This window comes from Coregonus clupeaformis, chromosome 23 (assembly GCF_020615455.1).
Source record: "Coregonus clupeaformis isolate EN_2021a chromosome 23, ASM2061545v1, whole genome shotgun sequence".
NCBI classification, from domain to species: Eukaryota; Metazoa; Chordata; class Actinopteri; order Salmoniformes; family Salmonidae; genus Coregonus; species Coregonus clupeaformis.
In genome coordinates this window covers 59,244,467-59,260,938 of record NC_059214.1, presented here as the reverse complement: position 1 = coordinate 59,260,938, position 16,472 = coordinate 59,244,467, and the positions used below count along the sequence as shown (strand labels likewise).

At 46.6% G+C, this 16,472-nt stretch overlaps 1 protein-coding gene across 1 annotated transcript in view; it reads left to right on the top strand.

Moving 5' to 3' along the window:
• Nucleotides 1-16,472, top strand: part of LOC121577442 (otogelin-like protein) — a 61,847-nt gene that overhangs the window by 20,669 nt on the left and 24,706 nt on the right. The window contains exons 22-24 of the mRNA XM_045206492.1: nucleotides 2,209-2,347; nucleotides 15,717-15,848; nucleotides 16,112-16,258. Coding sequence (XP_045062427.1) covers nucleotides 2,209-2,347; nucleotides 15,717-15,848; nucleotides 16,112-16,258 — 418 coding nt within the window. The remainder of the gene's footprint in view (nucleotides 1-2,208; nucleotides 2,348-15,716; nucleotides 15,849-16,111; nucleotides 16,259-16,472) is intronic.

Sequence of the window (16,472 nt, the reverse complement as noted above, 5' to 3'; positions counted from 1 at the left end):
TTAGTCCATTATTGATATAGTCCCAAAATGTTTTGAATGTCAGCAATCATGTTTTCAAGATATACAGTGCCTTCGGAAAGCATTCAGACCGCTTGACTTTTCCCACATTTTGTTAAGTTACAGCCTTATTCTAAAATGGATTTAAAAATAAAAATCCTCAGCAATCTACACACAATACCCCATAATGAGAAAACGAAAACAGTGAGAAAACGAAAACAGCTTTTTAGAAATGTTTGCAAATGTATTAAATATAAAATAAGTATTCAGACCCTTTGCTATGAGACTCGAAATTGAACTCAGGTGCATCCTGTTTCCATTGATCATCCTTGAGATGTTTCTTCAACTTGATTGGAGTCCGCCTGTGGTAAATTCAATTGATTGGACATGATTTGGAAAGGTACACACCTGTCTATATAAGGTCCCACAGTTGACAGTGCATGTCAGAGTAAAAACCAAGCCATGAGGTCGAAGGAATTGTCCGTAGAGCTCCGAAACAGGATTGTGTCAAGGCACAGATCTGGGGAAGGGTACCAAAAAATCACTGCAGCATTGAAGGTCTCCAAGAACACTGTGGCCTCCATCATTCTTAAATGGAAGAAGTTTGGAACCACCAAGACTCTTCCTAGAGCTGGCCGCCTGGCCAAACTGAGCAATCGGGGGAGAAGGGCCTTGGTCAGGGAGGTGACCAAGAACCCGATGGTCACTCTGACAGAGCTCTAGAGTTCCTCTGTGGAGATGGGAGAACCTTCCAGAAGGACAACCATCTCTGCAGCACTCCACCAATCAGGCCTTTATGGTAGAGTGGCCAGACGGAAGCCACTCCTCAGTAAAAGGCACTTGACAGCCCGCTTGGAGTTTGCCAAAAGGCACTTAAAGACTCTCAGACCATGAGAAACAAGATTCTCTGGTCTGATGAAACCAAGATTGAATCTTTGGCCTGAATGCCAAGCGTCACGTCTGGAGGAAACCTGGCACCATCCCTACGGTGAAACATGGTGGTGGCAGCATCATGCTGTGGGGATGTTTTTCAGCAACACGGACTGGGAGACTAGTCAGGATCGAGGTAAAGATGAATGGAGAAAGTACAGAGAGATTCTTGATGAAAACCTGCACCAGAGCGCTCAGGACCTCAGACTGGGGCGAAGGTTCACCTTCCAACAGGACAACGACCATAAGCACACAGCCAAGACAATTCAGGAGTGGCTTCGGGACAAGTCTCTGAATGTCCTTGAGTGGCCCAGCCTGAGCCCGGACTTGAACCCGATCTAACATCTCTGGAGAGATCTGAAAATAGCTGTGCAGCAACGCTCCCCATTCAACCTGACAGAGCTTGAGAGGATCTGCAGAGAAGAATGGGAGAAACTCCCCAAATACAGGTGTGCCAAGCTTGTAGCGTCATACCCAAGAAGACTCAAGGCTGTAATCGCTGCCAAAGGTGCTTCAACAAAGTACTGAGTAAAGGGTCTGAATACTTATGGAAATGTGATATTTCCTTTTAAAAATATATATATATTAGCAAAAATGTCTGTAAACCTGTTTTTGCTCTGTCATTGTGGGGTATTGTGTGTTGATTGATGAGGGAACAAAACAATTTAATCAATTTTAGAATAAGGCTGTAACCTAACAAAATGTGGAAAAAGTCAAGGGGTCTGAATGCTTTCCAAAGGCACTGTACAGTATAACTTTCAAAATACAGAAATACAGCCGGTATGATGCACATTGACTCAGTACTGGTATTCCTTATATATGTCCTCGTTATTGTTATTTTATTGTGTTACTATTTCCTTTTTTTTTAGCAAATATTTTTCATACTTTTTAACTCTGCGTTGTTGGGAATGGGCTCTTAAGTAAGCATTTCACTGTGAAGTCTACACCTGTTGTATTCGGCGTATGTGACCAATACAATTTGATATGAATTGATACTGGCTGTATTTCTGTATTTTGAAAGTTATATATCTTGAAAACTTGATTGCTGACATGCAAAACATTGGACTAATGAAACAAATACCAAAAAATAGTTTTTCAGTGGATTTTTCCTTTAAGGATTGTTAAATGCTATTAACATGAAAAAAAGAGAGCACTAGTATCCTAAATATTGTTCAAATGCTCAATTGTGTTTAATTTACTGTCTTCTCTTTGTCTTTATTTTTGTCTGTATTTCTCCCTCTCTGTCTATGTATCTCTCTCCCTGTCTCTGTCTCTCTCCAGTGTGTGTCACCGGGGGTATTTTAACTGTAATTACTCTCCGTGTCCGGCAGTGTGTACGGTCTACAGCGACAGACACTACCACACCTTTGACGGCCTGGAGTATGACTACCACTCGGACTGTCAGGTCTACCTACTCAAGGTGTGTGTGTGTGTGTGTGTGTGTGTGTGTGTGTGTGTGTATTTTTTTTTATTAACCTTTATTGAACCAGGGAAACCCATTGAGACCAAGGTCTCATTTCCAATGGTGCCCTGAGAACAACAGTTCAAGCAATGTGAGCAAAACATTTAAGCATGATCACAAAACAATTACAGTTACAACATTTCAAATAAATTACGTTACATTCAAAAGGCTGTAGAAACAAATACATACAAACAATCAAAACAATTTCAGTTTTCGTTGGTCACATTTTTTTATCCCTAAATTCACCTTCTGTGACCAAATAATAACGTTTTAGAGTGACATGTAGGTCATTCCAGGACTGAGACACATAGTAACTGAAAGCAGTCTTCCCTAACTCAGAGGAGACCCGTGGAACCTCTAATATCAACCAGTCTTGAGAGCGAGTCTTATAGTTACTAGATTTCCAATTTAGAAGTGAGGTGAGATGGTATGGGAGTTTCTGGAGAAGTGCTTTATATATAAATAATAGCCAATGTTGGGCCCTTCTGGTAGTCAGAAACTCCCAGACAACAGAACTATAAGAGACAATGATGCGTACGGAAATTATCACCAGTGATAAAACGCAAGGCTGAGTGGTAGACTGAATCTAGAGGTTTTAACACAGAGTGTTGCTTGAACTATCTTCCTCCTATTTTCAAAAGTGAGACAAGATGTATTTCTATACAGGAAACAAGACTACTCGCAACTTTTTGTCAGCTTATTAATGTGCGTTTTAAAGGACAGCTTATCCAAATACATAGATGCTTATAATGGGGGGCTAGCTCAATTTGGGCTCGTGTCAAGGTACAGATACACAGAACTTTATGATACATTTTATAAGACCTGGAGACATAAACTTGGTTTTATCAACATTTAACACTAATGTAGGATCGGTGAGCGATTCTTGAATTGAATTAAAGCCAAGCAGAAGGTCGTGAATGGCCTGCTGCACTGAGGGGGCACGGGAATAAATAACTGTGTCATCCGCATAGAGATGTAAGCCCCAGTTAGGGCAGCGCAGTGCTGTTTCTTGGCTAGTGCGTTAACTATGTCAAATGGACCGCAGCTGAGAATTTACCAAGAGTTCTAATATTTTCGGTAGACATGAAAGTTTTGAAATTGGGCAATAATTATTAAGATCGCAGGGATCACCACCTTTATGGAATGGGAGAACAAGGGCTACCTTCCACACATTATGAATAAAAACCAAGAGAAAAGGCTCCATAATCAGAGGTGCAGCAAGCCTTAGAAGTCACGGATCAAGCATGTCTGCCAGAAGTCCAGAACTTCCCTAGTAGTGACTTGCCGAAGACTGAACAGTGGGTCACCATTTACAGTAGCAGGCAAATCTGATTAAACAGGGTTGCATCAGAGATTAGCTTGTATTATGTTCATGAACAGTATTTTCAGAGTTGTCCTTATTGCTGCGATTTCCCCTTTCAAATAAATGGCCTGCTGCAATAAAATGTTATTTCAGTTTTGTCTGTTATAGTATTGGAGTTAAATACAACCTAATTGGGCAGAGAGCTGCTTCTTTTGAGTGATTGAATAGCCTTCCCAAATTTTTGCTGGATTGCCACAAGGGTCAGATATGGAATTAATGAAATAGTTCAATTTAGCCCTTTTTATGGAAGCAGTAAACGTATTTCTAAGTTATCTGAAGGTGAGCCAGTCAGCAGAGCTACCAGTGTGTCTGGCTTCAGACCAAGAATTGTTCCTTAGCTGAATTAACTCAGAAAGTTCAGGCGTGAACCATGGGTTTGCTCTATCTTTAATTCTTAATCTCTTCATAGGAGCATGTTTATCAGATACAGTTGAAGTCGGAAGTTTACATATACCTTAGCCAAATACATTTAAACTCAGTTTTTCACAATTCCTGACATTTAATCCTAGTAAAAATTCCCTGTTTTAGGTCAGTTAGGATCACCACTTTATTTTAAGAATGTGAAATGTCAGAATAATAGTAGAGAGAATTATTTATTTCAGCTTTTATTTCTTTCATCACATTCCCAGTGGGTCAGAAGTTTACATACACTCAATTAGTGTCACGAGTTGCTAAGCCAGAACCCAGAAGCAGACCAGGACAAGGTAAGTTGAAACGAAGGTGAGTGTTTATTTACAAATTCAAAAGTGATGCTGAATAATCCAGGGAACAGAGCGGGCGGCGTTGATTAGTTGTTGGGGGTGCAGTGGTTGATCCCATCCTGGGTCGGCAGCCGCCGACCACCAGGCAGAGGTTGGATGAAGGTTCCGGACGGGTGACTGCAGATGGAACAAAACGGGGGTAAGTAAGCAACAAACCAACAAGGTGCAAAAACAACAAAACTAACGCTAGGCTCTAAGACTGATACTCTGGTAAACCTACTGTTCATGGCTAACGATCCGGCAGGGAATGGATGTTAGGCCAGAGCCTAAGAAGGGTGATGATCAGGACCAGGTGTGCAGATTGCTGATGGGATGCAGGTGCGGAAATCAAGAGGGCTCCCCGGAGCGTTTCAGAACCCTCGGGAAACTGGAGATAACGAACATAAAAACTAGTCCACAGACAGGACCCGACTCAGACTGCCGGGATCGTTACAGTACCCCCCTCCGACGAACGCCACCGGGCGGACTCCCGGAGCGCCAGGATGGAGGCGGTAGAAGTCACTGATGAGGTCAGCATCTAGGACCTGTCGCCGCGGAATCCAACTCCTCTCTTCAGGGCCATACCCCTCCCAGTCCACGAGATACTGGAAACCCCGGCCCCGCCGTCTGGAATCCATGATGCGACGCACCGTGTAGGCAGGACCACCTCCGATCATCCGAGGAGGAGGAGGAGGAGGCGGAGGAGGCAACAGAGGACTGAGAAAAACAGGCTTGAGGCAGGAGACATGAAAGGTGGGATGGACTCTGAGCGTCCTCGGGAGTTTGAGTCGAACTGCCACCGGATTGATCACCTTCTCCACCACAAACGGACCAATGAACTTCGGTAACAACTTCCTAGACTCAGTCCGTAAAGGAAGATCCCGTGTGGCCAACCAGACCCTATCTCCGATGGTGTAGGTGGGAGCGGGGATCCGGCGATGATTCGCCTGGAGCTGATACCGGTCCGAAACTCTAAGGAGTGCTTTTCTGGCCCGATGCCAGGTCCGGTGGCAACGACGAATATGGACCTGAACAGAAGGCACTGAGCTCCTTCTCCTGAGAAGGGAACAAGGGAGGTTGGTAGCCATACAGGCACTGGAAGGGAGACATCCCAGTGGCAGATGTAGGGAGAGTATTGTGGGCATACTCAACCCAAGGCAACTGAGAGACCCAGGAGGTGGGGTTGGAAGAGGCCAGGCAGCGTAGCGTGGATTCCATCTTCTGGTTGGCTCTCTCCGCCTGACCATTAGATTGGGGGTGAAAACCAGATGTGAGACTGACTGTAGCTCCAATGGCCAAACAGAAGGACTTCCAGACAGCAGAGGTAAACTGAGGGCCACGGTCGGAAACGATATCACTGGGCAACCCGTGGACCCTGAAAACCTCCCTAACCAGGATCTCGGACGTCTCCGAGGCAGAGGGAAGCTTGGCAATTGGCACAAAGTGGGCGAACTTGCTGAATCTGTCCACGATAGTCAGAACGACCGTGTTCCCCCTCAGAAGCGGGCAACCCCGTGACAAAGTCCAGGGCCAGATGCGACCATGGTCGCCGGGGAATAGGAAGGGGGGTGAAGTAGTCCAGAGCTGGGCCGATTGGTACTCTTATTCTGCGCACACACTGGACAGGCAGCAACATAACCCCGAGTATCCTCGGCCATGGCAGGCCACCAAAAACGTCTGCGAAGAAACGCCATTGTCCGAGCCACGCCAGGGTGACAAGCCATCTTGCTGGCGTGGGGACCATTTGAGGACAGCAGGACGAACCGACTCAGGCACAAACAACCGACCGGGTGGACCGTTACCGGGACCGGGCTGAGTCCGAAGGGCCGCCAGCACCTCCTCCTCAATCTTCCACATAACTGCTCCCACGACGCAGTTCCGGGGAAGAATTGTCTCGGTCTTGGACCCACTCTCCTCCGTCTTGGAGAACATCCGGGACAAGGCGTCCGCCTTGCCGTTCTTAGATCCAGGTCGGAACGTCAGGGAAAACTTGAATCGTCCGAAAAACAACGCCCACCTGGCCTGACGGGAGTTGAGACGTTTAGCCGATTGCACGTAAGCAAGATTCTTGTGGTCAGTCCAGACAATAAACGGTTGCTCCGCCCCCTCCAACCAGTGGCGCCACTCCTCCAAGGCAAGTTTCACCGCGAGAAGCTCCCGGTTACCCACATCGTAATTCCTCTCCGCAGGCGAAAGGCGACGAGAGTAGTAGGCGCAGGGATGGAGTTTACTGTCCGTGGAGCATCGCTGCGACAGGATGGCGCCAACTCCCACATCAGACGCGTCTCACTTCAACGAGAACTGACGGGCCGTGTCCGGTTGAGAGAGAATCGGTGCGTTGGTGAATCGCCTCTTCAAATCCAGAAACGCTCGATCCGCCTCCGGATTCCACTTGAAGGTCCTGATACTGGAAGTCAAGGCAGTTAACGGAGCGGCCACACGGCTGTAATCCCGGATGAATCTGCGGTAGAAATTCGCAAACCCCAAAAAATCTCTGGAGCTGCAATCTCGTATACGGGCTGGGCCCATTCCAGAACCGCTCTAACCTTCTCCTGGTCCATCCTAATCTCTCCCCTGGAGATGATGTACCCGAGAAAGGATGTCGTGTGGGCGTGAAACTCGCACTTCTCGGCCTTCACGAACAGGCGATTCTCCAACAATCGCTGCAGAACCTGCCGGACATGCTGGACGTGGTCGGAAGGTTCCTTCGAGAAGATCAGAATGTCATCCAGGTAAACAAACACAAAGAGACCGATCATATCTCTCAGGACGTCGTTCACCATACTCTGGAATACCGCTGGAGCATTGGTCAGTCCAAACGGCATCACCTGATACTCAAAGTGACCCATCGGTGTATTGAACCCCGTCAACCACTCGTCCCCCTCTCTGATCCGGACCATGTGATACGCATTGCGTAGGTCTAGCTTGGTGAACACCGTAGCACCCTGTAAGGAGTCGAAGGCAGAACTCATCAAGGGCAGGGGATACTTGTTCTTGACCGTGATGTCATTCAACCCCCGATAATCAATACACGGTCGAAGAGAGCCATCCTTCTTACCCACAAAGAAGAATCCTGCCCCCAGGGGTGATGACGAGGGACGAACGAGACCAGCAGCTAGGGACTCCTTGATGTAGGTCTCCAAAGCCTCACGTTCAGGTCGGGAGATACTGTATAACCTTCCCTTGGGGTAGACAGCTCCAGGGAACAGGTTGATGGCACAATCATATGGTCGGTGGGGAGGGAGTGACAGAGCCTTCTGCTTACTGAAAACTTCCCCAAATCGTGATATGTCTCGGGAACCAGGGACAAATCTGGGGGTTTAGCCTCAATCACCTGACTGGGAACCGAATGGGGGCAGGCAGTCTTGAGACAGTTAGCATGACAATCAAGGCTCCAACTCGTTACCTTGCCCGTCACCCAATCGAACGTGGGATTGTGTTCCTTCAGCCAGGGGTATCCAAGGACCAGAGGAACATGGGAAGACGGCAGAATGAAGAATGAAATCATCTCAGAATGATTCCCCGACAACCGCATCTTAACCGGTTCAGTCCTCATCGTGATACGTGCCAGACTACTGCCGTCCAGAGTGGTAGCTTCAATGGCTTCCGGCAATTGCTCCTTGGAAAGCCCCAGCTGTTCCACCAACTCGGCATCTAGAAAGCTTCCACCGGCACCTGAATCGATAAAAGCGTTAATCGCTAAGCTCTGATTCCTGTTCATAAGGGTAGCCGGAAACGGGGTCTGACAGAGGTATTGAGAGGTCGAAACTGGCTCGCTAAAAGTCCTCCCAACTTTAGCGAGCCGCGCAGTTTGACGACCCGACTGGAACCTGAGAAGCTGATCGGTTGGACGGAACCCATTGCTTCTCCCTCCTTCGCTCTCGGACTCGATTATCCACCCGAATAGACAAGGCTACCAAGCTGTCCAGGTCACTAGGCTCCGGATAGGAGATCAACTCATCCTTGAGCTGCTCCGACAGACCCTGGTAAAAGGCCGCTTGCAGAGCCTCCTCATTCCACCCACTCTCCACAGCCAACGTCTTGAACTCGATCACGAAGTCGGCCACGCTGCGAGTTCCTTGGCGAAGCGAAAACAGGCGCCTAGCTGCGTCCCTCCCTCGGACGGAATGGTCGAAGAGCTTCCTCATCTCGGCCGTGAACCCCTGGTATGAAGCCATGCAGGGATCCTGTCGTTCCCAAACGGCTGAAGCCCACTCCAGCGCTCGACCACGCAGCAACTCAATCACAAAGGCTATCCTAGCCTTGTCTGTGGCATAAGAGTAGGGCTGTAGATCGAACACTAATCCACACTGCATAAGGAAGGAACGGCATCTTCCCAGCTCCCCCTCATATTTATCCGGCGTCGGAACCTTGGGCTCACGGAAGGACACGGCTTCAGAAGCGGCAGGCGAGATGGGTGAAACCGGTAGTGGATCCTCCACCGGACACTTGCGTTGGTTCTGGACCTCCGTCAGACCGGTAGAAAGGTTCCGAACTGACAACGCGATCTCCTGTAGTACCGTGCTATGATGGCCCAACATCTTCTCCTGCTGGGTAATGGCATGGCGAACAGAGTCCAGGTCCGCTGGGTTCATTACTGGCCGGATCGTTCTGTCACGAGTTGCTAAGCCAGAACCCAGAAGCAGACCAGGACAAGGTAAGTTGAAACGAAGGTGAGTGTTTATTTACAAATTCAAAAGTGATGCTGAATAATCCAGGGAACAGAGCGGGCGGCGTTGATTAGTTGTTGGGGGTGCAGTGGTTGATCCCATCCTGGGTCGGCAGCCGCCGACCACCAGGCAGAGGTTGGATGAAGGTTCCGGACGGGTGACTGCAGATGGAACAAAACGGGGTAAGTAAGCAACAAACCAACAAGGTGCAAAAACAACAAAACTAACGCTAGGCTCTAAGACTGATACTCTGGTAAACCTACTGTTCATGGCTAACGATCCGGCAGGGAATGGATGTTAGGCCAGAGCCTAAGAAGGGTGATGATCAGGACCAGGTGTGCAGATTGCTGATGGGATGCAGGTGCGGAAATCAAGAGGGCTCCCCGGAGCGTTCCAGAACCCTCGGGAAACTGGAGATAACGAACATAAAAACTAGTCCACAGACAGGACCCGACTCAGACTGCCGGGATCGTTACAATTAGTATTTGGTAGCATTGCCTTTAAATTGTTTAACTTGGGTCAAACGTTTCGGGTAGCCTTCCACAAGCTTCCCACAATAAGTTGGGTGAATTCTGGCCCATTCCTCCTGACAGAGCTGGTGTAACTGAGTCAGGTTTGTAGGCCTCCTTGCTCGCACACGCTTTTTCAGTTCTGCCAACAAATGTTCTATAGGATTGAAGTCAGGGCTTTGTGATGGCCACTCCAATACCTTGACTTTGTTGTCCTTAAGCCATTTTGCCACAACTTTGGAAGTATGCTTGGGGTCATTGTCCATTTGGAAAACCCATTTGCGACCAAGCTTTAACTTCCTGACTGATGTCTTGAGATGTTGCTTCAATATATCCACATAATTTTCCTTCCTCATGATGCCATCTATTTTGTGAAGTTCACCTGTCCCTCCTGCAGCAAAGCACCCCCACAGCATGATGCTGCCACCCCCGTGCTTCACGGTTGGGATGGTGTTCTTCGGCTTGCAAGCAGCCCCCTTTTTCCTCCAAACTTAACGATGGTCATTATGGCCAAACAGTTCTATTTTTGTTTCATCAGACCAGAGGACATTTCTCCAAAAAGTACGATCTTTGTCCCCATGTGCAGTTGCAAACCATAGTCTGGCATTTTTATGGCGGTTTTGGAGCAGTTGCTTCTTCCTTGCTGAGCAGCATTTCAGGTTATGTCGATATAGGACTCGTTTTACTGTGGATATAGGTACTTTTGTACGTGTTTCCTCCAGCATCTTCACAAGGTCCTTTGCTGTTGTTCTGGGATTGATTTGCACTTTTCGCACCAAAGTACGTTCATCTCTAGGAGACAGAACGCGTCTCCTTCCTGAGCGGTATGACGGCTGCGTGGTCCCATGGTGTTTATACTTGCGTACTATTGTTTGTACAGATGAACGTGGTACCTTCAGGCGTTTGGAAATTGCTCCCAAGGATGAACCAGACTTGTGGAGGTCTACAATTTCTTTCTGAGGTCTTGGCTGATTTCTTTTGATTTTCCCATGATGTCAAGCAAAGAGGCACCGAGTTTGAAGGTAGGCCTTGAAATACATCCACAGGTACACCTCCAATTGACTCAAATGATGTCAATTAGTCTATCAGAAGCTTCTAAAGCCATGACATAATTTTCTGGAATTTTCCAAGCTGTTTAAAGGCACAGTCAACTTAGTGTATGTAAACTTCTGACCCACTGGAATTGTGATGCAGTGAATTATAAGTGAAATAATCTGTCTGTAAACAATTGTTGGAAAAATTACTTGTGTCATGCACAAAGTAGATGTCCTAACCGACTTGCCAAAACTATAGTTTGTTAACAAGACATTTGTGGAGTGGTTGAAAAACGAGTTTTAATGACTCCAACCTAAGTGTATGTAAACTTCCGACTTCAACTGTACAGAGATAAACATACTAGAGAATTGTTCATGGTCAAGTTATGCTTCCGGAGTGTCATTCACACTAAGTAATGGAAGTGTTTAAAGTTTCTCTTAGTGATAAGGCGTGGTTTAGTTTTAGGCAACTTTGTGTTTCTGACACAGACTATGGGACAGTGATCACTGAGGTCCATAGCAAAGACACCACTAGTTTAGTATTTATGAGGGTTATTTGTAAGTATGAGATCAATCAGAGTTGATTTAGCAGGATTATTTACGTTAAAAAGAGTGGGCTCAGAAATCAGTTGGACTAAGTTCTGATAAATACATGCTGATTTCAGACAATCAGACGAGGGAGTAAGCCAAACGAGATTCAGATCCCCCAATATCACTATTTCAGAGGCTATGAATGGGGCTAGTTGCTCCCGCGGTGGCAGAGGAGGGTGATAGATCCCAGCAACATAGAAAGTAAAATTCTGGGAAATAACAACATTTATAACTAGTAGCTCAAATTGGGTCACCTTAAAGTTGTTTTCCACATACATTGCTATACCGCCACCATTCTTTGGCCTATCACATCTGTAAACATTTTAATCATGAAGTGCAATGGAGTTATCATCAACAGAGCTTTTTAACCATGTTTCAGAGCACACTAAAATGTCGGGATTTGTATCCCATACCCAAATGTCCAACATGTCCATCTTGGAGATAATACTTTGTACATTCATTTGCATTAGCCAAAGCCTGAGCCTTGTTTTAAAGTCTGCTGGAGAGTGTACAGTCGGAGGATGGGGCAGACTGGCAGAGCAAACAGTACTAATGGGGGGAAATAGCTCAACAGGATTTAGATGGCTGATTTTAGCAGCTCTAGAACTGAGAGACTTTCTAGCAGACCGTACACGGGACTGAGTAGTAATAACGGGAATTACCTATGGGCTTGGGCTGTCAGAGAGTCACTGGGTTAGCGACTGTGCTATGTTCAAAGAGAGCCGCTGTGCTCTGTGCTCTGTGTGTGTGTGTGTGTGTGTGTGTGTGTGTTCGTGCGTGCATGCATGCAAGTGATTGTGTGTGTGTGTGTGTGGGTGTGTGTGTGTAGGCAGATTGGGATCAGGGAAAGGGGATCCAAGGAGTTTCTCTAATCTGGGAACGATTTTTAATTAGAGCGACTGAGGTAAGCAAAGCTGGATCAACACACACACACACACACACACACACACACACACACACACACACACACCTGAGTAACACAAAGAGTGGCCTGTTCGCGGCAGACTCCCAGGGATATAAAATTAGAATGAGCAGGACGTTGGGACATTCCAGTTATAATCAAGGTTCTGTGGTGGCTGGACCGGCAGCCATATTGTGTGTTCTATCTGATGCTGATCACATCACAGTTCCCTGTTCTGTTGTCTATTCTGTTACCCAGGGCTATGAGCTGGGGTAACAACTAAGTCTCCTGATCCCTCCTGAAACAGATATGCATTGTATCTGACAGGTACTCTAAGATACACTACATGTCCAAAAGTATGTGGACATCTGCTCGTCGAACATCTAATTACAAAATCATGGGCATTAATATGGAGTTGGTCCCCCCTTTGCTGCTATAACAACCTCCACTCTTCTGGGAAGGCTTTCCACTAGATGTTGGAGCATTGCTGCGGGGACTTGCTTCCATTCATTCACAAGAGCATTAGTGAGGTTGGGCACTGATGTTCGGCGATTAGGCCTGGCTTGCAGTCGGCGTTCCAATTCATCCCAAAGGTGTTCATTGGGGGTTGAAGTCAGGGCTCTGTGCAGGCCAGTCAAGTTCTTCTCGACAAACCATTTCTGTATGGACCTTGCTTTGTGCACAGGGGCATTGTCATGCTGAAACAGGAAAGGGCCTTCCCCAAACTGTTGCCACAAAGTTGGAAGCACAGAATCGTCTAGAATGTAATTGTATGCTGTAGCGTTAAGATTTCCCTTCACTGGAACTAAGGGGCCTAGCCCGAACCATGAAAAACAGCCCCAGACCATTATTCTTCCTCCAACTTTACAGTTGGCACTATGCATTTGGGCAGGTAGCGTTCTCCTGGCAGCCGCCAAACCCAGATTTGTCAGTCGGACTGCCAGATGGTGAAGCGTGATTCAGAGAACTTGTTTCTACTGCTCCAGAGTCCAATGGTGACGAGCTTTACACCACTCCAGCTGACACTTGGCATTGCGCTAGGTGATCTTAGGCTTGTGTGCAGCTGCTCGGCCATGGAAACCCATTTCATGAAGCTCCCGACGAACAGTTCTTGTGCTGACTTTGCTTCCAGAAGCAGTTTGGAACTCGGTAGAGAGTGTTGCAACTGAGGACAAACGATTTTTACGCGCTACACACTTCAGCACTCAGCGGTCCCATTCTGTGAGCTTGTGTGGCTTACCACTTTGTGGCTGAGCCGTTGTTGCTCCTAGACATTTCCACTTCACAATAACAGCACTTACAGTTGACTGGGGAAGCTCTATGATGGTGCCACGTTGAAAGTCACTGAGCTCTTCAGTACGGGCCACTCTACTGCCAATGTTTGTCTATGGAGATTGCATGGCTGTGTGCTCAATTTTATACACCTGTCAGCAATGGGTGTGGCTGAAATAGTTGAATCCACTAATTTGAAGGGGTGTCCACATATTTTGTATACAGCTGAAGTCGGAAGTTTACATACACCTTAGCCAAATACATTTAAACTCAGTTTTTCACAATTCCTGACATTTAATCCTAGTACAAATTCCCTGTCTTAGGTCAGTTAGGATCACCACTTTATTTTAAGAATGTGAAATGTCAGAATAATAATAGAGAGAATGGTTTATTTCAGCTTTTATTTCTTTCATCACATTCCCAGTGGGTCAGAAGTTTACATACACTCAATTAGTATTTGGTAGAATTGCCTTTAAATTGCTTAACTTGGGTCAAACGTTTCGGGTAGCCTTCCACAAGCTTCCCACAATAAGTTGGGTGAATTCTGGCCCATTCCTCCTGACAGAGCTGGTGTAACTGAGTCAGGTTTGAAGGCTTCCTTGCTCGCACATGCTTTTTCAGTTCTGCCCACACATTTTCTATAGGATTGAAGTCAGGGCTTTGTGATGGCCACTCCAATACCTTGACTTTGTTGTCCTTAAGCCATTTTGCCACAACTTTGGAAGTATGCTTGGGGTCATTGTCCATTTGGAAAACCCATTTGCGACCAAGCTTTAACTTCCTGACTGATGTCTTGAGATGTTGCTTCAATATATCCACATAATTTTCCTTCCTCATGATGCCATCTATTTTGTGAAGTTCACCAGTCCTTCCTGCAGCAAAGCACCCCACAGCATGATGCTGCCACCCCCGTGCTTCACGGTTGGGATGGTGTTCTTCGGCTTGCAAGCCTGCCCCTTTTTCCTCCAAACATAACAATGGTCATTATGGCCAAACAGTTCTATTTTTGTTTCATCAGACCAGAGGACATTTCTCCAAAAAGTACGATCTTTGTCCCCATGTGCAGTTGCAAAGCGTAGTCTGGCTTTTTTATGGCGGTTTTGGAGCACTGGCTTCTTCCTTGCTGAGCGGCCTTTCAGGTTATGTCGATATAGGACTTGTTTTACTGTGGATATAGATACTTTTGTACCTGTTTCCTCCAGCATCTTCACAAGGTCCTTTGCTGTTGTTCTGGGATTGATTTGCACTTTTCGCACCAAAGTACGTTCATCTCTAGGAGACAGAACACGTCACCGTCCTGAGCGGTATGACGGCTGCGTGGTCCCATGGTGTTTATACTTGCGTACTATTGTTTGTACAGATGAACGTGGTACCTTCAGGCATTTGGAAATTGCTCCCAAGGATGAACCAGACTTGTGGAGGTCTACAATTCTTTTTCTGAGGTCTTGGCTGATTTCTTTTGATTTTCCCATGATGTCAAGCAAAGAGGCACCGAGTTTGAAGGTATGCCTTGAAATACATCCACAGGTACACCTCCAATTGACTAAAATGATGTCAATTAGCCTATCAGAAGCTTCTAAAGCCATGACATAATTTTCTGGAATTTTCCAAGCTGTTTAAAGGCACAGTCAACTTAGTGTATGTAAACTTCTGACCCACTGGAATTGTGATACAGTGAATTATAAGTGAAATAATCTGTCTGTAAACAATTGTTGGAAAAATTACTGGTGTCATGCACAAAGTAGATGTCCTAACCGACTTGCCAAAACTATAGTTTGTTAACAAGACATTTGTGGAGTGGTTGAAAAATAAGTTTTAATGACTCCAGCCTAAGTGTATGTAAACTTCTGACTTCAACTGTATATAGTTTATGTCAGCTCTTTTCATGACATTGCTATCTGCATTGTTCAGTACATTCGCCACCCTGAACATGATGCTGCTACTGTAAATGTCAGAGACTCCCAGAGGAGGAACACTGAGCGCCAGGAATGCACTGGGGACAGACCTGCACACCACACACAGTACTCTTTATTTTCCCCCAGAGTTTAAATGAAGTCCATAGTAGCCCAGAATAAGGACTGCTGTCTTTCTCTCTGTCTGTCTCTCTCTGTCTGTCTCTCTCTCTGTCTGTCTCTCTCTCTGTCTGTCTGTCTGTCTGTCTCTCTCTCTCTCTCTCTCTCTCTCTCTCTCTCTCTCTCTCTCTCTCTCTCTCGCTCTCTCTCTCTCTCTCTCTCTCTCTCTCTCCAGAGTATAGATGGTGAGGTGTCCATCGTAGCCCAGAATAAGGATTGTTATCAGAGTGGGATCGTCTGTATGAAGATGCTGGTCATCCATGTTGGATTCACCAAGATTTACTTTGACGACAACTCAGGCCAGCCTGTGCGCATCTCACACACACTCACGCCAACCTTTCCCTTCTCACTCTAAAACCTGAAAGTCCATGAGCTCCCCCTGGTGGGCAGCACCAACCCCCATTTAGAACTAGCTAGAAACTCTTACTGATCTGATAGCTGCTCTAACAAACAAATTATTTGAGTTCGATGAGGAATATTTGGTATGTGTGACACTCCTGGTGTGTCCTAACCAAGGTCTGGTCCGGTGTGGTTGTGTGTGTGTGTGTGTAACCTCTTCTCCTCCTCCAGAGCCCCTCCAGTGTGGTAGGTAAGGGGTCAGAGTTTGAGCTGTGGTCAGCAGGCTACTACACAGCCATCCACTTCCCCAAACAGGACCTGACCGTTCTCTGGGATCGCAAGACGACCGTGCACATCAGAGCTGGACCAGAGTGGAAGGTCAGGATACTTTTACCGCTCACACACACACACACACACACACACACACACACACACACACACACACACACACACACACACACACACACACACACACACACACACACACACACACACACACACACACACACACACTCTCTCTCTCTCTCTCTCTCTCTCTCTCTCATCAGAACTGAGTTGAACCACATCCACCCCTATTCCTTATTTTTCTCTC